Source organism: Lissotriton helveticus, chromosome 10 (genome assembly GCF_964261635.1).
Source record: "Lissotriton helveticus chromosome 10, aLisHel1.1, whole genome shotgun sequence".
NCBI classification, from domain to species: domain Eukaryota; kingdom Metazoa; phylum Chordata; class Amphibia; order Caudata; family Salamandridae; genus Lissotriton; species Lissotriton helveticus.
Window position 1 is genome coordinate 1,122,092,900 of NC_136071.1, and position 25,116 is coordinate 1,122,118,015.

Sequence of the window (25,116 nt, forward strand, 5' to 3'; positions counted from 1 at the left end):
CCTTGATAAATGTGGCGGAGCAAGACCATTTCCCAATCGGTGGTAACTCGAGCTGTGGTATTCCCCACGACATATCTTCTTCCTCTGTAAGGGAACCATCTTCAGTACCCAGGGGCTCAAAGCATGTATTAAAATCCAACCAACACGACCTTATACCCCTCTTCAGATACACTAGAGAGGAAGTCGTCCAGGAGGAGATGGGTGGGTGAAACCCTTCCACCCTGGAGGCCCCTAACATAAATATTAACTAAAAGGATGTTTAAGCCTTTGGAAGATCTAATCCTAATTATTAATATATCTGGACTATCTATGGCAACTTCCTCAGCCCATACACCCTCACATTGGCAAACCCATGTTGTCAGCCCTCCAGCGGGGCGCCCTTTTTGTCCGTTTGTAGCGGGTTTACTGAAGTTTAGAAACCCCACCCGGAACACAAGCAAAAGTGCCCATGTTTCTTGAAAGGACCAAACATCCCCTTGATCTATAAAATCCATCCAGTCAGGGATGCACAAGCGGGACTCAAGCCCAGCAATGTTCCAACCTACACACTTAGTGTAGTCGGAGTCCAACAAATGAGGGTTTATTACCGCGAGCTGGGCTGGCGCAATAACTTGGGGATTGGATGAGATATTAACTTGTGCTGTTGTTGTACTAACACTAGGTTCAGAACACTGCGCAATGGATAAAACCTCCGTACCTATATCAGCTGGTGCAGAGCCCCTCTTTTCCCCTATATTACATAAAACCTGCCCAGCAGTGAGTCAATCATTTTCATCAAGATAAGACAGAGGAGCATATCTCCCAGCGGAATTCAAAGACTCAATGCTTAACAGGTTTGACCGGCCCCGGAGAGAGATATTGTTAGGCCTGGATAGCAAAGGTGTCGCATTAGTGCTAGGGCGGGCTTTAGGATAAAAATCAGAGAGTTCCCACGTTACAATCGGGCCATCACCACCTTGTGGACGCCAGCCTCTGAGGAATGGAATTACGTGGGTACTCCTAAAGTTAACGATGACCAGATCGCCTGATATATCTTTAGTTCTGTGGCCGAGCCACCCCACCCTTCGAACATTTAGGATTCGGCCATCTATAGTAGGAGGTAGGGGGTCTATTCTTGGAAAGCCAGAAGGCTACTTTGTTTTTTAACTCATGATAGCCTTCTGTTTTCCCTTGTTTAAGTTCAGGAACCCCTGAAAGTATACACACAAAGGGCGCAGCCTCAGGGGGGAGGTCGATTCTGGGATTTTGGCTATCATTTAACTTTGTAGCAATGGGATCAGGTTTTTTGTAACCAGAGGGCCCTTGATTAGCTAAGGGTGTCTGAATTTCTGTGGGCCTCTCTTTAGGGAGAATTTCTACTCGTTGCAATAAATGTACAGGGCTATTTCCATCCTGATGCTGCCCCTCAACAGGGGCTTTATCTGCAGACCTACCCACTTCAACTGGAATAGGCTGAGTTTTAACAAGAGCCATCAGTCTATCAACTTCTGAGGTGAGTGCATCCATTTTATGCAGCAGTGGGGTAATGATTTCTACCATTTTTATCTCTAGTTTAGCCTCAAGAGCACCCAGTAAGAGTTCAAATTGTTCCATATTGTTACTACAGCCTACAGAAGTTTCCGGCGATTCAGGTCCCCCATGTTTGCCTTTATTTTTGCGAGAGGATAACTTACTCTCTAAAACCTTTCTTGGCCTCCCACCACCTTGTTTAATTGGCACTTTCCTACAGACCCTGACTGCTCTTACTAATTTGGAGCGGTTCTCATCAGGCCCGGGTGAACCAACAGGACTGGCAACAATATCAGGAATTAGTTCTGATGGGGGTGGGTGTACCTGGGCGTCTATCACTACCATTCCCCTGCTTCCTAAGTCGGCATTAGCCTCGAGGGGGTCACTATTGTATCGGAGAGGGAACTAGGGAGCAAATGCCCCGGGGAGCCAGATTTCCCTAGTGAAGCTCTCCGATCACTATTAATCTTAGAGACCATTTTTACTAGGTAATTGTCAAGTGTAGATACTCCAGGGCCTTTGGTGGTGTTTTTACAATTAGACATAGTTACACAGCGTGATTGAGATGTAAGCCAGGCAAATAACAATATTGGATAACTACTATCTACCTGGTTGAACACCTCCAGAAGCACAACTAGCCTGACACACTAGTGGGTTACAGGGCAAGGAAACTATGGAACTTAAACCTTATTGATATTACGCAAAATAAACTTATGCACACCTAAATCTGAGGTAAAGAAGTATTAACTTTCCAACCACAGTCCGTTGCCCAGTCCAGTCTCCTCCGGCCTCTGAGGGCCACAGAGGGCCCGCCCTTTGCCCGGGCTTGAGGGCGACAGAGGGCCCGCCCTTTGCCCGGGCTTGAGGGCGACAGAGGGCCCGCCCTTTGCCCGGGCTTGAGGGCGACAAGAGGGCCCGCCCTTTGCCCGGGCTTGAGGGCGACAGAGGGCCCGCCCTTTGCCCGGGCTTGAGGGCGACAGAGGGCCCGCCCTTTGCCCGGGCTTAGCCCGGCGCAGGCCCGCGCGCGATCCCGCTCCACCGGGAGATGTCCTTTGCTTTATGTGCCTCCTGGTGCGGATTTCACAATAGCGGCTTCCGGCCGCGAGGGCTCTTGGGCCCTGTAGTACCTCGCACTCGTGGTCTCCTCTCAGCTGTGGCCGCGCTCTGGTGAACGAGAGCTGCGGCGGCGGGGGAGACCAACTGTGGTGAAGCCGGGCAGCGGGACAGGCGGGGAAACAGCAGACTCCGCTCCGCTGCGAAAATTGCCCCCTGCAGCTCTGGGACACAGACGGGGGAACAGCAGGCCCAACAGCGACCCCGGGGAACAACCAACGAGCACAGGTAACAGAAAAACTCCCCCCTATGGAGAAGAATAGCAGATGTCTCCTAAACTGACATCTGTAAAATATTATCAGTATGTCTAGTTGCTCTTTGTGAGGCTTCCTACATTGAAATTGGTTATCAATAGCTGCCAGCAATTCTTTTCTTAGAGATGTTCTTTAAATAGACTTTGTTAATTTTAGTAGTTTTATGTAGTGTGAGTGAAGTCGTTGTGGAGCAACTTACGAGTGAATTAGTTGTTGGAGCACCTTACCTATTACATATACATTAACATGTGATAACAATGCTGTATAACTCTTAACAGAACGTTGTTGCCTGTTTTTTTCATAAAATGCTCTTCGTCCCGTTTCTCAGTAGCTGAGTTGATCTTCCATTCTGGAGTTTGGGTATGAAACCTGGTAGAATTCAGTTAGCATGAAAGTACTAAGTGCCTATAGATTAACAGAGAATGAGTTACTAATGTCAAGCTTTTTAGGGAGGGGCCGGTAATCCTTGGATCAGCGTTGGTGGGCCATTGTGCCAGTATGTTAATAATTCTCTCTCCTTTAAAGTAAGTGTATGAGGTAGCTATCCTGAGGTCTGGCCCAGAGAAGGATTGGCAGAGCTTTTTAGGTCTCAGACTAGCGTCCCACGCAGTGGGCGGAGTCAGAGATTTTATGTTTTGGCAGTATGGGGGCTTGAACCCGCCCCTCTTCTCCATTGGCTGGCCTCGTAAATGCTGGCCAGCCATTGGAGGAGAGGGGCGTCACTCGGTTCAAGCCCCGTCTTTTTGCGATTCGGGGGCGTTTTTTATGCAGTTTTTTTTAGCCGTGACGTCCTCTGTCACTCAACTGCTAAAACACGCCCCCGAATCGCGAAAATGGCGGTGCTTTTGTTTTGGCATTTTGCCCCGACCGCTGCCGCAAGAAGTCGCCGAGTCCTCCGCCCGTTGTTTTCGCCCTGCCCCCTTTTTCTCTCAATCCAGATTTCTCGTTTCCTCTCTTTCACGTGCCCCCCAGCACCTACCCATCTCGCTCTGTTGCCCCCACCCCTCAACAGCCCTCGTCGTTTGGCCTATGTTACCTTTCGTTTCGCCCCCTCTTTCCTTCGCACCCAGCTTGCCCTTCTCTCTCCCCGCACCCACCCGTCCCTCTCTGTACTGCACAAGATGGCGGCCGTGGCTCTGCTCCACGTCTGACAGACAGTGCTGTACATTTGGCGCCTTAACCTACACACCTGCCGGGTTAGCAGCACCACCCCCCTCCTAGCTAACGCCGCCTCCCCAGCCATCCGAGACACCTCAGAATTCTAGAGAGCGTGGGGGGAGCTCGCATATCGCACATAGAGAATATTGCTCCGGAGGAAGCTGCAGCTGCAAAATGGCTGTTATACCAACTTGCAGATAAACGCAAGATCTGCTTTCCCACTCCTGAACAACCGACGGCTGTGCTGGGTGGTACTCACACCCTTCACGTCTGAGTACCAAGAGGCTGGAAACTGGCTATTTTCCAAAAGTCTCTCAATCTGCCGTAAAACACAGAATCCCCCCACACCTCCATAAAACCCCATTCTCTCCACCGATCTATTTCCTCAGCCAATACTTCACGTGCAATACGCATTACAGAACCGGCAGGGGGATGCGCTGCAGAACATCAGCGGGCTGCAGAACGCCTGTTTAACCTCAAAGACCCCATAATCTGCCGACAAATACAAAATCAAACCCGCTGCCTTGCCTGCTACCCTGTTACAAAGTAGTCTGCAGACAGGAATCGTGTGAAGTAGGATTTATTATCACAGTCCCACACAGTGGTCATGCGTGGGTGAACGGAACATCAATATGACAGTTGGTGTCAACGGAATCAGCAGGGGCAAGGAATGGAATGTGGGGGAACCAATGGGAAGGGGAGAAGCTGGGAAGGGTCACGCGCAGGGGAAAGGAAGGTACCATGCGCATGGGTGCAGGGGGGTGGAATGGGTAGGATACAACACATCTTCCTCTCTATAGAGTTTTGGCAACAGTGCCACGGGAAGCGGTGACACATAAACAGGAGGTGCATAAACAGTTGGGAAATTAGTCACATTCGTAATCATCCAGACGTTTAGGTCTGCGGATGGTCCTACCAAACCTTCCAGAGGTCGCTGGTACGTGTGGTGCACATTCAGTGTCCGAATGAGAGTCAAAGTCAGATCTGCCGAACCTACCACTGAATCTGTGACCATCAGACACCACTTCAGAATCCGAATGAGGGTCATCCTGACAACTCCGATTACAAGTCGAAGTGCTGGGATGGGCACCTGCAGACCGATCTGTAGAATGGCCATCATCAGAGTCCGAGTCGGGTTGGAGGTCACGTGTGCTGTGGTTTCTAGACCTATTATTCTCATCAGTACTAGATCTATCAACATCTACCCACAAGTCATTGCTAACGGTAACATGCTGCTGGTGACTCTGGGCCTTGTCACTGGGATGATAGTTCGCCAGTCTGCTCATGTGCCAGACTTTCCCATCACTGAGTCTTGCCGCATTGTTAAACAGTTCATCAATGTGAAGTGGGGCGGTAAATCTACTTTCTCCTTTCTTTACTTTTTTTTCTAAACGAACTTTAACAAGATCGCCAACCTTGAATGAATGATCTTTTGCACTGTGTCTAGAATCATACCATTCTTTGTAGTACTTCTGTGCCTTGATGATGTTTTTCCTTATGTTTTCAGGTGACCATTCAATTTGTTTTGATTCCGACATCCATCCTAGATCGACGCTCATGGGCTGTCTGCTTCTCATGAGAATGAATGGTGCAGTGCGAGTGCTTGCACAGGGAGCAATTCTGAATGCCCAGATGAGTTTGTATATTTCCTCTTCCCAATTTAAGTTTGCATTTCTGGATAGTTGAATGTGTCCTTTCAAGACACGGTTAAAGCGTTCAGTGAGGCCATTTCCTTCAGGGTGATAAATTGACGTGGTGTGATGGGTGATGCAGTTCCTAGCAAGGAACGACTTGAATGCTTCGGAACAGAATTGCCGGCCATTATCGGTGAGGACGGATTTTGGTAAACCTTCACTGAGAAAGAGCTTGTCCAAGAAGTCTATACATTTGAAACTGTCAATTTCTTCTACGATCTTAATTTCTGGCCACTTGGAGAAGTGATCTATTGCCACCAAGATGTACTTGATTGCTCCATCATGTCCTTCTACAGGCCCCACGATGTCCAAACCCAATTTCTCCCAAGCCATTTGCGGGGGTTGAATCGGAGAGAGACTGACTTTTGACGTTTTGAGAGTTTTGTCTGAGTCACAGCATTCCAAACAGTTCCTGACCAGGACTTCGATTTGCCTGTCAATACCCGGCCACCAATAACTTGCTCTGACACGCTGCTTGGTTTTGGTGATGCCTAGGTGGCCAACGTGACACAAACTTAGGATTTTGTCTCTGAGCGTGGCAGGGGCTATGGCTTTCCCCATTCTGTACAACACGCCGTTTTCCAAACTGAGTTCATTCCTGGTTTCCCAATACACTTTAACATTGTCCTGTAGGTTGCGCTTGTCGGGCCATGCAGAGTTGATGAATTGGCATACCATTTGCAGAGTGGAGTCGCGCGACATGTGTTGATCCCATTCTTCCGCTGATATTCCATCCAGGTCCGTGTTGAAAAGTAGAGCAACCTTCTCCTCATCTTCGACTATGCTTTCCATGTGAGGCAGAGGTAATCTGCTGAGGAAGTCCGCGATTTTGTTTTTCACTCCTGGCCAATATTCTGCCGAGTAGTTGTAATCCAGCAGCTTGATCGACATTTTGCTGAGTCTTGGTGAAGCGTTTTGTAGACCTGAGGCTGTCAGAATCTTAATTAACGGTTTGTGGTCTGTGCGGAGATGGATTTTGTAACCCCACACATAAGCTCTGAAGTAATTGAGCGCCCACGAACAAGCCAGCATCTCGCGTTCTATGACAGAATACTTTTCCTCCGCAGAGGTGAGCGACCTGGAGGCAAAGGCTACTACCCACTCTTGGTTAGATGAGTTCTTCTGTGCTAGCACAGCTCCAATACCTTTGTTGCTTGCGTCTGTGGTGAGGTAAATGTCTGCTTTGGGGTCAAAACCTTTGAGAAAAGGCGCCTCGCTGATTTCTTTTTTGATGGCAACAAAAGTGTTCTGACAGTCCGATGACCAGACAAATTTGGTTTTGTTTTTCAATAGTTGTCTTATGCTGTAGGTTTTTTCAGAGAAGTTCCTTATAAATTTTGAGTAATACTCCGTCAAGCCGAGAAAAGCTCTTACATCCTCTTTGCTTGAGGGACATGGGGCATTGAGGATGGCATCCACTAGACCCTGTTTGGGTTTGATCCCATCACAGCTGATAGTGTGCCCAAGGTAAACCACTTTGTCCTGTGAAATTTTACATTTGTCTAATTCCACTGTCAAACCATGCATTTTCAATTTGCTAAACACTTGTCTAAGGCGTGTGTCATGTTCCGATTGGTTGCTGCCCATGACCAGGATATCGTCCTGGAAAAACCTGATACCATCAACACCTTCCAGAATGGATGTCATGACCCTTTGGAAAAGTGCTGCGGCAGAGGCTAATCCAAAAGGTACCCTGGTAAAACGAAAGCAACCAAAGGGTGAGATAAAGGTGGTGAATTTTTTACTGTCTGCATGCAGGGGAATTTGGTGATATGCAGATTTTAAGTCAATTATGGAAAATACACACATCATTGGTGGCACTGAACATTTCACAAATACGTGGTAGGGGATATTGGTCAACAATAATGTTCTTATTTAGGTCCCTGAGATCGATGCAGAGTCTGATTTTCCCGTTGGGACGTTTGACAACAACCAAGGGGGAAACCCACTCCGCCGATTCCACTGCTTCTATAATGCCATCCTTAACAAGCTTGTCGAGTTCTGCTTGTACATCACTTCTCACCGATACTGGTAGATGTCTTACCTTGTGAATGCAAGGAACAGCTGAGTCCTTTAGTTCAATTTTGTGTTCGAAACTGTTAAGCAGACCAACTTTACCTGAGAACACTTCGGGAAAGTCTTTTTGTATAGACAGTTTACAGGAGTCATTTATGGACAAGACAGGATCATCACTATTGGGATCGAGCATGATACCTAGATCAGCTTGGTCACTCCAGCCAAGGACAGAGGGGCCTTTTTTCGCAACATACAGTCGGCAAAATGCTCTTCGATCCTTAAATTCAAATTCCAGATCACGTGTTCCTAGGAATTCGATGTTGTTTCCAGTGTAGCTTCTAGCAATAACTCTGGGTTTTTCTAGATTTGAACCTATTTTATCCGTGAATTGCTTCCAAATATTTTCGTTGATGATCGTGAAGGGTGACCCAGAGTCTGCCATCAGGTTGACTGTCACCCCTCCCAAACTGACATCACACATGGGTTTCTTTCTCTTTGTGGGCGTGACTTCTAACACGTCGTATTCAATTGAGAAAACATAGCTGACATTGTCGGAGTCAGAGTACTCCGAGTCCTCTTCGGTGGAATCGCTCTCTTCCTGAATTTGCCGTACCTGTCTGCTTTGTCTGTACATTTTCTTGTTGCAGACCTTAGCGATGTGTCCAGTCATACCGCAAGACAAGCACTTTTGATGTAGAGCTGGGCACTTCTTTGAATCGGCAAGATGAGTTGGAGACCCACAGCGATAGCATTTGAGATCAGGAAAATCATTGTCTCTTGTATTCATGCGTCTATCACTGCTATATCTCGATCTGGTAGACTCACTTCTCTTGTGATGATCATGACTTGTTTCTTTTTTGTTTCCTTTCTGTTTGTATTTGGAGGATCTAATGGCTTTTATTTCTGCTGGTTCATCAATTACCGCTTTGGCACATCTGCCAGTAAGTTCAGCCTTCTTGACAAGAGCAACAACCTCCTTCAAGGAAGCTTCGCCATTGACCCAGAGTTTATCCTGGATGTTGGGGTTGCTCGCATGCATTATGATTTGATCACGTACAAACTCTTCTTGCAGCGCCCCAAATCTGCAGGTCAGGGCCAGGTTATTCAGAGCAGCCACATAATCCTCCACGCTCTCATCTTTTCCCTGCTTCCTTCTTGAGAACTTGTATCGATCAACAGCAACACAAACAATGGGCGAGAAGTGATCGTCGAGATCATTTAGGGCATGTTGATAAACATCATCACCTGTTCTCACTTTCTTCTCAATGTTATTGTAGGTCTTAAGACCACCAGGACCCAAACAGTACAAAAGTACCTTTTTCTTCTTTTCAGCAGTGAAATCATCATCCTCAACAGTCTCTATGTAATTGACAAAATACTCTTTCCACTCTTTCCAAGGCATGCACGGTGCACCTTTAAGAGGTAGAAATGCTTGAGGTTGTGAAAGATTCAAGGAACTGAGAGCGCACATGACGGTTGACTGATTAAAGGCTAAAGATATACACTGCGAGGATTTCAATGACACTTTGTACACAGTTCTTTTGATAAGTGAACCTTCAATCAACAGATAAGGCTAAATGACGTGCTGCTTGCAGTGTATGGCACTTATTTATATAATTACATAGACACGTGCTAGGCTCGTTGTTTGTGACCCTCCTTTAACTTTAGTATAGCTGACAAAGTCACTAGAAGCTTGGGCTAGGGTCGAACACTAGCTTGAAGAAAACGAGAGTTTTTTTTTTAAAATGGCACCCAGCGCTGCGTTTCAGTGACGTCACGCGTCACCAGGCATGCGCAGATGCGATGAATCACAGGCGCGAAAACAGCTGACAGGAATTTCCGTTATGAAAGCGCCAGGAAAGAACAGTGCCACTGACAGGAATCAGAACGCGTCAAGGACAGCTCAACCAGGAAGGAGCGTCGACGCGCGAAGAAGGCACACACGAAGGGGAATCCCCCAAGTACTGCAGAGATCCTACCTCCGTGTGGCGCAGCAGCCGGTTGTTGCGAGATACTCAAATCTCGGAAGAAGGTACGCAGCCACTTCACCCAGGGCAGCTGTGCGGTTCACGTCTTCGTTAGCCACGAAGGGAAGGCAAGGAATTCCTCAGGTAAGAAGGTTTGCCTCAAAGAATCGCAGAATTACCGGATGCAGCAAGGTGAAAATCCATCAGCTGTACCACAGTGTGAGGCTGTAGTTCCTCTGCTGACCTCGTCGCCACTGTTACAAAGTAGTCTGCAGACAGGAATCGTGTGAAGTAGGATTTATTATCACAGTCCCACACAGTGGTCATGCGTGGGTGAACGGAACATCAATATGACAGTTGGTGTCAACGGAATCAGCAGGGGCAAGGAATGGAATGTGGGGGAACCAATGGGAAGGGGAGAAGCTGGGAAGGGTCACGCGCAGGGGAAAGGAAGGTACCATGCGCATGGGTGCAGGGGGGTGGAATGGGTAGGATACAGCACCTACCCATCTCGCTCTGTTGCCCCCACCCCTCAACAGCCCTCGTCGTTTGGCCTATGTTACCTTTCGTTTCGCCCCCTCTTTCCTTCGCACCCAGCTTGCCCTTCTCTCTCCCCGCACCCACCCGTCCCTCTCTGTACTGCACAAGATGGCGGCCGTGGCTCTGCTCCACGTCTGACAGACAGTGCTGTACATTTGGCGCCTTAACCTACACACCTGCCGGGTTAGCAGCACCACCCCCCTCCTAGCTAACGCCGCCTCCCCAGCCATCCGAGACACCTCAGAATTCTAGAGAGCGTGGGGGGAGCTCACATATCGCACATAGAGAATATTGCTCCGGAGGAAGCTGCAGCTGCAAAATGGCTGTTATACCAACTTGCAGATAAACGCAAGATCTGCTTTCCCACTCCTGAACAACCGACGGCTGTGCTGGGTGGTACTCACACCCTTCACGTCTGAGTACCAAGAGGCTGGAAACTGGCTATTTTCCAAAAGTCTCTCAATCTGCCGTAAAACACAGAATCCCCCCACACCTCCATAAAACCCCATTCTCTCCACCGATCTATTTCCTCAGCCAATACTTCACGTGCAATACGCATTACAGAACCGGCAGGGGGATGCGCTGCAGAACATCAGCGGGCTGCAGAACGCCTGTTTAACCTCAAAGACCCCATAATCTGCCGACAAATACAAAATCAAACCCGCTGCCTTGCCTGCTACCCCTATGATATGTGCCCTCACCGACACTTTAATGATTAGCCCGCATTATTCAACGGATAGGGATAGTGGGCCGTTTGCAGAATATCTCGGTCCGCAACCCGGTTTTTAGCCCACAAATCTCGTAATCTGTTGGCAGGTAGGAACCCACGCCACACCTCTAAATATGGGACGTCCAGCCTCGGTACTCCGGGCATAGCTGGCTATAAACACCGCCCCTAGGGTCCTTTGCTTCTTTCTGCGGGTTGCAAAACGGCCATTGACCCTCAAAGTGGGCCTGTCTTCTGACAAAATAAAAACCTCAAACCTGCACCACCTAAAAAACCTTCTATCCCTCTGACCTGCCTCGCCCCCATTTCAGAGGATAGGTTCACGTCAGCTACCTCCCCCACAGGCCCCAGTAAGTCAATAAACACACAACCAATTCCACACCCCGTTTGCAACACGCGCCCCTCTGTGCCACATCGGCTAGTCTTGGTGAGCCCAGGGCCCCTGTGGGCTGAAAACGCCTCTTCAGTCCCCAACACTCACAATGGCCATATTTACCCAAAGTATAGGGTCACTCCCGCCAGTGTTCTCTTGAGAATTTTTGGGCCCCCGGGCCAGACATATGTTGGGCCCCTGTTCGGAGAAATCTTGTTTTTTCATGTTTCTGTTGCAACTTTCGAATTCGTCTCCCTTTCAGACGTTGCTAATTGCATACTTTCTTTTGTTATGATTGTCTTTGCTGACATGTATTAGCATCTTCAGTTTAACGCAGTTAATGAACGTTGATAAGTGTCAAGTGTTAGAATACCGATTGGCTGTGATGATACATTTTGTCACAAACGAATATTAGTTCCGCGTATCTTTTTTTTTTTGCAGAGTTTTATATAGCGCGAACTAGACCCGAACCGAATCCGGTATCAGAGCGCTTTACATAGCACCAGTTACGTTACATGAGGACAGACACACATTCATTTTTAGGCACAGGGAGATTAAGTGATTTGCCCAGAATCACAGGAGGTTTTCTCACAGAACAATCCGCACCTTCATTCTTGCCAGCACGGTTTGCAGCGTCTCAGAACAATCCGCACCTTCATCCTTTCCAGCACGGTTCGCAGCGTCTCAGAACAATCCGCACCTTCATCCTTGCTGGCACGGTTCGCAGCGTCTCAGAATAATCCGCACCTTCATCCTTGCCGGCACGGTTCGCAGCGTCTCAGAACAATCCGCACCTTCATCCTTGCCGGCACGGTTCGCAGCGTCTCAGAACAATCCGCACCTTCATCCTTGCCGGCACCGTTCGCAGCGTCTCAGAACAATCCGCACCTTCATCCTTGCCGGCACCGTTCGCAGCGTCTCAGAACAATCCGCACCTTCATCCTTGCCGGCACCGTTCGCACTGTGTATTGGAAAGTATACATTCTAGCTAGAAGAGCTTGTTCTAACTTTGGTGTACTTTTATAAGGCCACAGAGTCCACAGAGAGGATTTCAAGGTAGGAAACAAACTGGGGATTTCTTAAAAAACACACACTACGAACGAACACTACGAACGAACACCACGCAACATCCCAAGGTCCAGTTAATTGTGCTTAAAATTCTTCATCAACAGAATCATATAACATTACGACTGCAAACTATCAAAGTATGGATTCACGTTTCCTGGTTAAAAAAAACATGCATTTTAAAAGAGCATTTATTGAACACGTTTTTGATTGTATAGTAGAGTCTGAAAGCGCAAACTGCAGCAAGAGGAGCTACTCGAAAACGGAAGTCACTATGAGTAGTCCCGTGAATACTATCATCCCTCCATACATATGTTTGTTTAAATCCTCAAACATAAAAGACTGCACTGCATACTTTCAAAATGCTGGGAACTGCAGAAGACGATTGGCGGACTGCCACAGAGTATCATTCATTGACACTCATGACCGTTCTCCAACTGATCATATCTCCTTAAGTCAGTGCGTGTTCATATTCAACTCATGCACTTTAACGATTCAGTGGTGGAAGGCGCAAACTAAGATAATGTTTTACAGAAAAAACACAATCCGGGTTTTTTCCTTATCAGAGGCCTGTCATAAAGATCTAATTTAAAAGGTTTTTTTGCAGTTTTATGCAGCGCGAATATGGCTCTAGAACTTCACAGCGCTTTCCCCGAGATCAGGATAATGGAACTCAATTTTTTAGGCACAGGGAATTACAAACAACGCGGAACAATCCGTCAAAGAGACGGCGTGTCCGAGGACAGTACTATAGGACACCACGTCTCGCTCACTTACGGAAGTTTATTATATCAGCTGGCGCACTATGTGTGCGTGCATGTTCGTGCGTGTGCATGCACACGTGATGTCATTGTCCAGCGATATGTTCAGAGCTGTAAGCACTTCCGAGCCCTTGTCCTCCAGGGGCCCGTTGTGAAGGCGGATCTTTACACCTGCATTTGGGCAGCCGGAGGTTATCTGATGGGCCATGAGTGGCACTGACAGGATCTGAATGCCCCAGTTGTCTTCCATTAGAAGCAGCGCGGGGATAGTCGGTGCCGGGGCGAAAGATGTCCCTGTGCAGGAGGTGAATGGTGAGTGGTGATGTAGGTGTTGCGGGTTGAGTGGTGATGTAGGCGTTGCGGATTGAGTGGTGCTGTACGCGGTGGGGATTGAGTGGTGCTGTAGGCGTTGCGGGTTGAGTGGTGCTGTAGGCGTTGCGGGTTGAGTGGTGCTGTAGGCGTTGGGGATTGAGTGGTGCTGTAGGCGTTGCGGGTTGAGTGGTGCTGTAGGCGTTGCGGGTTGAGTGGTGCTGTAGGCGTTGCGGATTGAGTGGTGCTGTAGGCGTTGCGGGTTGAGTGGTGCTGTAGGCGTTGCAGGTTGAGTGGTGCTGTAGGCGTTGCGGGTTGAGTGGTGCTGTAGGCGTTGCGGGTTGAGTGGTGCTGTAGGCGTTGCGGGTTGAGTGGTGCTGTAGGCGTTGCGGGTTGAGTGGTGCTGTAGGCGTTGCGGGTTGAGTGGTGCTCTAAGTGGTGGGGATTGAGTGGTGCTGTAGGCGTTGCCGGTTAAGCGGTGATGTAGGCGTTGCGGGTTAAGTGGTGATGTAGGCTTTGCGGGTTGAGTGGTTATGTAGGCGTTGCGGGTTGAGTGGTGCTGTACGCGATTGAGTGGTGCTGTAGGCGTTGCGTATTGAATGGTGCTGTAATAATAATAATAATGAGTGGTGATGTAGGCGTTGCGGGTTGAGTGGTGCTGTACGCGATGGAGATTGAGTGGTGCTGTAGGCGTTGCGGGTAGAGTGGTGCTGTAGGCGTTGCGGGTAGAGTGGTGCTGTAGGCGTTGCGGGTAGAGTGGTGCTGTAGGCGTTGCGGGTAGAGTGGTGCTGTAGGCGTTGCGGGTAGAGTGGTGCTGTAGGCGTTGCGGGTTGAGTGGTGCTGTAGGCGTTGCGGGTTGAGTGGTGCTGTAGGCGTTGCGGGTTGAGTGCTGCTGTAGGCGTTGCGGGTTGAGTGCTGCTGTAGGCGTTGCGGGTTGAGTGCTGCTGTACGCGTTGCGGGTTGAGTGGTGCTGTAGGCGTTGCGGGTTGAGTGGTGCTGTACACGTTGCGGATTGAGTGGTGATGTAGGCTTTGCAGGTTGAGTGGTGATGTAGGCGTGGTGGGGATTGAGTGGTGCTGTAGGCATTGCGGGTTGAGTGGTGATGTAGGCGTTGCGGGTTGAGTGGTGCTGTACATGGTGGGGATTGGGCGGTGCTGTAGGCGTGGGGAGTTGAGCGGTGCTGTACGCGGTGGGGATTGAGTGGTGATGTAGGCGTTGGGGGTTGAGTGGTGCTGTAGGCGGTGCACGTTTTCAGCAGGCACACTCCTCCAGCCGTCACTGCACGCTTTCACCAGACATAAACACCACCAGTTGTCAGTGCACGCTTTCACCGGGCACAAACACCACCAGACGTCAGTGCACACTTTCACCAGGCACACACACACACCACCAGCCGTCAGTGCACTCTTTCACTAGGTACACAACCCACCAGCCGTCAGTGCACGCTTCCACCAGGCACACACACCACCAGCCATCAGTGCACAATTTCTACAGACACACACCACCAGCCATCAGTGCACAATTTCTACAGGCACACACACCACCAGCGCACAATTTCTACAGGCACACACACCACCCGCCATCAGTGCACAATTTCTACAGGCACACACACCACCAGCCATCAGTGCACACATCATTTGTTAACGCATCCACAATTACCTATTGTAGCAATCGCAGTATGGCACACTTTACTTTTAAACATATTCATCTAAAGCGCAGCATGCCACCATTGCTACAAAAATAAATACACATTTTTTGGCCTACAATTTATAGACTTTTGTTGCAGTTGGTGTTGCAATATTTAGCAATGCCAATAGCTCAAACTTAATTAACCCGAGACCTATTGCATTGTAAATGCTTGTTCACTTTGATTGTGAAACCAGCATTATGTATCTACTGAAAGAAGCAATTTTTGGTTTGTATAGTAAAGGTTAGGTTATAAATGAGTTGTAAAATCATGTTTTAATGGGCACCTGTCTTTAATGTTTGATTGTTGTGGCAATATTGCTTAATAATGGGCTATATTCTAGAAGGGTCCTAGATATGTATTTACTGCCCACATGCATCAAAGTCAATTGCATTCGCAAACGGTGCGAATCGCAATTTTCGGCCGTTTGCGAATGCAATTGACTAATTTGGAATGCATCATGCATTTCGCAATTCTAGGAATCGCAACCATGTTGCGATTTCTAAAATTACGATTGCCTTTAAGAAATCGCAATTTCAGATTTCTTAAATGCAATGCATGATTTTAAATTTGCGAATTGTCAATTTGGAAGTGGTAAATTAGCACGAGGTTGAACCTCATGCTAATTTACCGAAAACCTTCAATCATGCACAAAAATGCATTTTTTAAAGTTGCATTTTACACACACACATGTCCTTGGGACATGTGTGTGTGTGTAAATTGCACTTAAGTTTAATTTCAGGGGTGCTGGGAGGGGTTCTTTGGACCCCCTGCACCCTTGAAATTGCATTTTCAATTTGCGATTTGCAAATAGAAAATCGCAAATTGTAAATGCCTTCCCATTGATTCCTATGGGCCTCTTGGCCCATAGGAATCGATGGGAAGGGTTTTCCTTAATTGCGATTCGCAATTTGTGAATCGCAATTAAGGAAAATTAAGAAATCGCTAAAAAAATTCGATTTTTTTTTTTTTTTTTTTTTTTTTTTTTTTAAATGCATACCAATTTGCGATTTCTTAATTGCGATTCCTTAATTTTCGCAATTAAGAAATCGCAAATGGGCCCTTTGATGCATGTGGCCGTACTTCCCTAGCATGTTATCAACTTTTGTAAAATGTACGAGGTATATTTACCTTGCTAAAGTAATGGTATTCTTAAGTTATGTGGAAGCAGTTCACTATTGGGTTTTTATCCCTTCATGTGTATAATGAACTACATGTTTGTTTTACACAAACTGGATGTATCCACCTGCCTTACTTGACACAGTGCAGAGAGAGTGTCTGGTGTAATTGGCAGGCAACAGCCATCGGTGCTCCAGGAAAATACCTGCAGCGTTTTTAAAACAAGGCCCTTGGATACAAAATCATCTGTTGGTTATTTGTTTTTAAACCTCTGCAGGTATTTTCCTGCAGCACCAATGGATGTTGCCTGCCAATGACACCAGTCCAAGAATTTGGTCAGTCCGTGCATCTAGGTCAGACATCCATTGCCACCATTGGAGAAGTAGCAGCTACGATATAACCTAGGTGACTGCTGTTGGCTATTGGTATGTATGATAGAACAAAGGTCTATTGGCTATGGAAAATACTCTGTTAGCCTGTACCTACAATTCTTCATATGAGGCAGGGCAGAGAGGCAACAAAATAATAGTGCACAGGGAGAGACGTAGCCACTTTACGTTTGAGATCTTACTAGGTGTATTGCAGATTTGTCAAGACACCAGTCCATGAAGATTAGGCATAGTTGACAATCGGAAATGGTCAAAGATGGTGCATGACCTGCAGAGAGAGACGGCTATAAAGCATGGTTAAATCTTCAGTCTGGATGGCAGAGATGAGGTCGTTTTGACAACCACCCCATATTTATAAGTGTTATGAAGAAACCAAAACAATAATCTTCAGATAAACACTAGAATGCGCATGTAACTGCAAGGAAGGTGCTGTAAAATAAGTAATAGAATTTAGGTAGGCCGGGGGTCGAACAGAATCATGGAGGTGGCAGACTTTGATGTATAGGACACTGTGGTGTTACAAAGGGCAGGCGAGTGGGCTGACTGAATGAACCTGGCAGCGGCTCGTTGCTGTCAACATCTGACAAGCTCTTGTCAATGCATCGGAGTCTTCATTTTTTAACTGTTCTCTATTCGACGTTGGGCTGGGAAGGGTTCCAAGTAGTTGTTTCTTAAGCATTTTTTTTTATGTAGCAAAAAAATTACAGTCCTGTATCAAAGTTGTGTAAACAAGAAAGAGAGCATGAATGTTACATCCCTTGTCTTGCTTTGATTACTATTTCATCCACAGTTGATTTAACCCATCTCGATGACTGCAGCTGGTCCTATTCCTTGGTATCCATGTGCCCCAGCAGTAGTCTAATGCTGGGTTCCCTATGTGGTCACTGAAGCCACTATGGAGTCCCAGTTACGGCTGTCATTCCAGTCAGTGTTTCGGCTGTGCCACACTGTGCTTCAGTGGATGTCACCAGTAGAGACTTTATTTGCAATCTCAAATAGGAACCAACATCACTCAAGAACACAGTAGATAAAAGAGAGTGAGTGAGTAAGCAAGCACCCCTGTCGCACACCAGTGGATATTGGGAATTCTTGGGTACAATACCACATTTCCCATACATTATTGGACAACATCATGGCCCGGGTAATAGCAAGTCGCAATTAATGGCATTTTCACAGAATTTAATGATTTGCCAGTAGATAAGAAGGCGAATACTAAAATCTGGTGCTACTCCATTCAATGACCACTTCGTTTCAGTGACGGGTGTTTTATTCCCAACAGCAGGAGTTCTGTTATTAATTTTAAATAGGAATCATAACATAGGATCACTGCTGCAAATAACTAACTGCATTATTGCCTGCACCCAGTCTCATCTCATTCATTCCTTATTTTAGTTAATGTGTGCTTTTTCTGCAATCGAGAAATTAAATTAATGACTGAAAGACTCGCTTATTTTTTAATTTGTCTGAAGTGCTTACTAAGAGTAAAACCAAAGTTCTCCCACCATCCTTGTTTTTTTCCAGGGACAAGGGAAATGGATGGGAATAATTGCAAGTACATTGAAAGCAAAACCGAGAGTCTTCTTTTTACAAGATCTGAAAGAACTTTTATAGACTACTGTAGACACGACTGTTAAATTCACATAGGATTTTGTGCTCCTAAGCTTTACATGGGTGCGCGAAAATTATTTTACATCCATATATTGCATATCATGATCCAGAATCAATTCCATGCTTGACTAAGTGCTTCTCTGGTTCTTCACCCTCTTTATGGAACTCTACCAGAAGACTGCTGAATATAAGAAAACCCCTTACAAGTTTATAAAACTATGAATACCTATCATGACCTTGATTGCACCTCTTAACCTTGCATTATACTTTTATTAAGTTTTCATCTCCTTTCTCACCCTGTCAGTTTCTCTACTCCTCTTTATTTGTCTCTCCTCCCTTGCTCTTTTGCAATCAATACTTAAACCCCCTTACTAGATATATTTGATTATAGTCCCTGGTTTCCCATTCTTGAAGAGTTTCTCATTATTTGTTAGAACTTCCATCTCCATTATTAACTGTGTAAACTTACTGAAATTGTTTGGTAGATATGCACTACCTAAAAATGCAAATTAAATAGACATTATTTATGCCAATTGAATTGGTGCAATTTCTATTGCTGTTGCCAATTTAAGGGGGCTTGACTTAAAAATATTCTTTAGCGCTTTCATGTACCAAATAAATTGGATCTTTTTTGTTATGATCTTGTATTTTTCAAATTGTTGTCGATATTGAATTTTTCCTCATCTTCATTTGCCGCCCTCAGAGTGATTCTGGTGTTTCAGTGCTAAATTTGTAAATGTCTATTATGTTATTCGTTTTGGAATGGTGGCACTGTAGCCCCACTAATCGTAGACTGTCGTATTAGTATTACACGACTTGTGCTTCACACTTCTTTCCTCTGCAGAACCATATATCCATTGCTGTGAAACAGTCATGGTGCAGTTTGGTGTGAGTATTTGGTACAGAGTAATCCAGTTTTAAGCAAATTGGCGTTATCCTCTTATAAATAATTGGGATTTATGGAACTGGTGTGGATTCAAGTGCAGGCTTGTAGTTGTACTACTTTATCTTGTGTGCAGCAGACTTCTAGAAATGGGAAGAACTCCAAAACACACACACACACACACATACAAATATAATTTAAATTTTGGTTTTGTAAAAAAACGACTATCTCCATTCACAGTCTTGGTGGCTAGGAAATGGTATGAGTAATGATAGTTTGTGCGGTACTTGTCATAATCCCTTTTGGCATAATTATTCAGTGGATGGTATACTCAACAACACTTTTTAAAGTGGAATCTACCCTTTACAACATAGCCTCTTAAATCGCTATTCATCACTTAACATAGCATAATATTAATGGTTGTAGTTCATTGCAAAACCATTAATGACTGTTGCTAGAGATCACACACGAGAGGCCACAGTTAAAAAGCACCTACTGCACCCACCACCCTACTCACCACTTTCACCACCACAACACTTGAATCGCCACCAAAACCACCACCACCCTAACCAACACAACCAGCCTACCACCACTCTACCCACCATAACTACCACCACTCTACCATACCCAACACCCTACCCTAAACACTACCCTACCACCTCCACCCTGACTACCATCAACCTCACTCCCTCCCTCCCGGCATTCCCTACTTTAACCACCACCACCCTACCCTAATCACGACGCTACCATCACTCCACCATATGACCCTAACAACCGCCACAACCTGACCCTAACTACAACCACACTAACCACCACCACCACCACCACAACCACCCCCTAACCAACACCACACACGCCTAACCAGCATCTCTCTAACCACCACACCCTAACCACCCCCTGACCCTAATCATCACCACCACCACCATCAAGCTAACCACCACCTCCCCAACAACAGCCACTCACACCACCACCTTAAGCAGCAAAACCATCACAACTCTAACTGCTACCATCCCCCTACCACCACCCTACCCACCCACCCACCCACCAACCCAAAGAACTACCACCTTCACCAAGACTGCCACCCTCACCAGGGCAAGAGCTCGATGGGCAGATTCACATCTGCATACATTTCATATTTGATTGTCTTGTACATTTTTTAGGGCTGTGCAGTGGGAATAAGAAAACAGTGTTCATTGCATTATGTGGCATGTTTTTATAAAGCAACCTACAAAAGCAGTCAATCCTACTTCGAATACTGCTTGTCTGGTCTGGTGGCTTAGGGGTCTAATGCGTCCACTGTAGGGGCCTGTGTTCAACCTCACGGTTTCAGGTTAAAATCCTGGTGGGTCCACTCAGCCTTTCACCCTTCTGAGGTCAATAAAATGAGTACCATTGAGTTGGTTAACAATAAACATCTGTTATTCAGCATCTTGATACCCGTGGGTAATATGTGCACTTTACAAATACACGCTATGTTATGTGTGGACTTTCCTTCATCTTTTTGTGTTTGTCCCTCCCTGGAGCATGGTCTGGTTACTTGTCCTTTCACTGCTTACTTTTCAGACACCGTTTTTTACTTTTTAATTAAGCACTCCATGAAAGTACCTATATTTTCAAACTATCTCCTTAGTGAACCTCTCATCACCCCTCCACTGTGATCCATGTTGATCTTGCTCCTGTGCTTCTCCCCACGCTTCTCTGTGTTGTGCTTGAACTTCTGTGCTACTCCCCTGCTTTGCTGTTTCAACCTAATGCTTCTCCTGTGCCACGTTGCTTCTATTCTCCTTTGCTCCTATTCCCCTTTGCTCCTATTCCCCTTTGCTCCACGTTACTGCTTCTTGCCCGTGTTGTGTACTTCTGCGTCCTCCATGTTTATTTATTTATTTTATTTTATGCGTTTTTATATAGCGCAGACTTTACCCGAAGGTGTCAGAGCGCTTCACAATAGGAACAGTAGTGATACATGAGGAAAAAAATTACAAGTGAGCATTTTACAAAAGCAAACGTTATGTTACATAAGGCAATAGTGACAATTGTGCAAGTATCAAGAGCAAACAAAATACAAGAGGTAGCAAACGATACGTTACTATAGGAAAAAAGTGGCGTGTGTATGTTACAAAAGCGTACAAAGTACAAGTAGAGGTATAATACTGCACTAAATGGCAGATACTCAAAACAAACGTTACATGAGGCAATGATGGCAATTGTGCATGTATCAAAAGCAAACAAAATACAAGAGGTAGCAAACGATACATTACAAGAGGAAAAGTGACGTGTGCATGTTACAACAGAGTACAAAATACAAGTAGAAGTATAATACTGCAATAAATGGCAGACACTCAAACCACAAGAACACACTGGGAAGGCACTTCTTGTAGTCCTGTAGAACAGAATTTCCTATAATGGAAGGACTTCCTTCAGATAATAGAGAGGGCGTATTTAGATTTGGAAGTGTCTTTGAAGGAGAAGAGCTTTGAGGTCTGGGAAGAGGTGGTGGTCCAAGGCGGAAGTGAGTTCCATATCCTCACCACGTTGCCTGAAAAGGATTGGGCCATCGATCTTTCCTTCTTGAAAGTGGGAGGTGCAAGCAATACGTTTTTCGCATTACGTGATGCTCTAGAGCCACCAGAGAGTTTCAGTTTATTCGCCAGGTAGCGAGGAGAGGAGTGCAAGGCTTTGTGGGTGATACAGGCAGTCTTATAGATAGATCTTGCCTCGATGGGAAGCCAACGGAGGGTGAATAAAATGAGTGTGATGTGGTCGCTTCTTTTAGCCCCATATATGAAATGAGCTGCTGAATGGAGAACAGATTTAAGGGGGGACAGGTGGGATTTGGGCAGGCCAGTAAGAAGAGTTGCAGTAGTCCAGTCTGGAGAGAACCAGAGATTGGACAAGGATTTTAAGGTTGTGCTCCGGGAAGAAGCAACGAATCCCCCAAAGAAGGCGCTGTTGGTATCGAGCACACTTTGCAATGGAATTGATGTGGGAGAGTAGATTGAGTTTTTTGTCGAGTATGACACCCAGGGATTTTGCGCTGTTGACAATGATGGGTTTATTGTTAAGTAGATGTTGCTTCCGACCCAGTCTTCTGTGACCTTTTGACCTACCAGCGGCTTCCTTGTTGCATACACCCCCACTCTTTGGTGCTTCCTGTCACCCGCTTAAAAAAACGTTTCAACACTACCATTTTATTTTTCCTTTTTTAAAAGAAATAAAGCAAATTATCAATCCACCATGGATCAGCAAATAAAAAGACCCCCGTGTAAAAAGACCCTCTGTGCATGTGTGGTGCACCTACATAATGACATGACCGCTTCGGCATAACACTCTTTCCCCCCCCTCCCCACCCCACCCTCCCCTCCCCCAATTTAGCTATGCTGTACAGGATCGCTAAAACCATTGTCCCATTGTCAAAGCCAATAGTTCCAAATGGCAAGACACATTTCCTTGGCAAATGCTTTGTTTCTTTTTTGTCTTTTAATGTGCTTAAGCTGCACGTGTTAGCACATTAAACTCTGGCCTATTTGCTTTGTCAATGCTTGTTTTATGTGGGATTCGCAAATAAACAAAAAGCTCAGTTGCCGTTGGAAGCTACACACTTAATAAAAGTAGACCGTAATGTGAGTCATTGATTTGTCACGTTTCACTTCCAAAAACTGGAGATAATCATATTGCTTAGAAATTATAGGTTTGGAAAACTGATTTTTGAATATTTGCACACAGTGCACCCAACAATCTAGCACCATCTTCCACCTGAAAAACATGATTTGGTTGACGTATCTTCTACACTAAGGATAGCACTAAGATGGAGACAAACTGATTGTATCCAGGATTAATTTTAAAAAGTGACATGTTAGTTGTTTCAAGTCCTCAGGATCCAAGTGCTTGAAGGGGGTGTAGATTAACCACACCATTCATTGTTCAATACCTTCTTCAAACTCAGCGAGGGGTCACTTGCAGTGATTGTGCAGGATTTCCTCCTTCTAGTGAGAGGAAAGCTACAGTGATTTGCCTTAAAGACGAAGGATTTCCTCACATTTACATTAAGCACAACAGCCTACAATATACAATCCATTGTGTCATTAACATCTCCTTTTGCGCATGCCAGTATTAATGACAACATATTAGGACGTAGAAACAGACATTTATTTTAGGGGGCCTTGCTTTTGGGAGTTTGATAAGTGAAAATACAATTAAAGGGAAAGTAAATTTGGCACTAGAAAGCTCCATCTGTCGTATTTGTGTTTTTTCTGAAAGACACCCAACAGTAAATATATGTTCTTTTGTTTCAGATGTGTTTTGCAATAATGAAAATGGGATGGCTTCTTGCTTCAGACATTCTTATATGAGATTGCAGTTTCAAACTGCACTCAGAGCTTTATTGGGAACAACAGCATGGCAGGATTTAAACGAGGCTACGATGGAAAGATCGCTGGGCTCTACGACTTGGACAAAACATTAGGAAGAGGCCATTTTGCTGTTGTCAAACTTGCTCGTCATGTTTTTACGGGTGAAAAGGTAGCAGTAAAAGTTATTGACAAGACCAAACTGGATTCTCTGGCAACTGGGCATCTATTCCAAGAGGTGAGATGTATGAAGTTAGTGCAGCATCCCAACATTGTTCGTCTTTACGAAGTGATCGATACCCAGACCAAACTGTATCTGATCCTGGAGCTGGGCGATGGAGGAGATATGTTTGATTACATCATGAAGCACGAAGAAGGGCTTAGTGAGGATCTGGCCAAGAAATATTTTGCACAGATAGTTCATGCCATTTCCTATTGCCATAAGTTGCACGTGGTTCACCGGGACTTGAAACCAGAGAATGTAGTTTTCTTCGAAAAACAGGGATTAGTCAAACTGACAGACTTTGGTTTCAGTAACAAATTTCAGCCTGGGAAGAAACTCACCACAAGCTGTGGATCTCTTGCCTATTCAGCACCAGAAATTCTTCTTGGTGATGAATATGATGCTCCTGCCGTAGGTAAGTCTCAATTATGAACGCTGTCTTATGTCACCTGCTAAAAGATTAGCTATTTCTAACTATCTGTGACGTTATTAATGGCGGTCTGGTCTTCATAGAGAGCTCTGCTAAAAATCACTCCCACTGAGAATGTGTTTTACAAAACAATGCCATGCCTTTGATTTAAAGATTTTTTTTAAGGGGTTGCTTCTCTCAATATAGCAAATGATTTTGGTGAGTTGGGCGGCGTGGGTTGCTAGGCTTGGCTTTGGGTAAAATACTGATCTGAAGGGTGCATTCTGGCAAATCAACAATCTGTTTATTTGTGCTTCTTTGACATTGGCAAATTTGAAATTTTATTGAATGAACCTTTTAATAGAAACTGTTCTTTACAGAATGTTAACATCAGTCGCATTTTGGTACATGCAACAGTAAAAATCCGTAAGGCTCCAGTTTTGTGTGTAAGCTGCACAAGCTTTGATTTCACACTGAAACCATATTTATATTTCATTTGTTTCCAGCTTTACAGAGGGTTGTCTGATGGCTTATTTTGCTTCATGGCTACATTGGTTCTGATATCACTTCTGCGCTTGACCACAACTTATCATTTTTGGCCAGTTGATTTCTCTATCTATGCCTTTTTGGATAGGGGTATTGTAAAAGCGTAATTGTGTTAATCTATATGATGTGAACAAAAACTGGAGAGTAGAGTCTAGTACGTTCTAATTACATGTTTTCATCCCCATCGTCACTTCCTAGTTTCTTTAATTTTGTTTCTGCTGAACCCTAAAGGACCAAAAAAGGTTATAAAGTGGTTGAAGTGAATGCTTTTTTATAAATGATCAGTACCAATAGCTACTTGAGTTCGTTCTCCCCATAAGAGAAGAGAGAATTGTTAGTATCAAATGGAGATTCGTATTCTTAGCAGCAGCTTTTCGAGCCACACAAGTTTTCTGCACATCTTCCTCAGTCATACTTAGC

General features: G+C 45.6%; 1 protein-coding gene across 2 annotated transcripts in view; it reads left to right on the plus strand.

The window, feature by feature from the left end:
* Positions 1 to 25,116, plus strand: part of SNRK (SNF related kinase) — a 175,321-nt gene that overhangs the window by 24,162 nt on the left and 126,043 nt on the right. For both annotated transcript variants that reach the window (XM_078663905.1, XM_078663906.1), the window contains exon 3: positions 23,465 to 24,156. In XM_078663905.1, coding sequence (XP_078520031.1) covers positions 23,568 to 24,156 — 589 coding nt within the window. In that variant the 5' untranslated portion in view covers positions 23,465 to 23,567. The remainder of the gene's footprint in view (positions 1 to 23,464; positions 24,157 to 25,116) is intronic.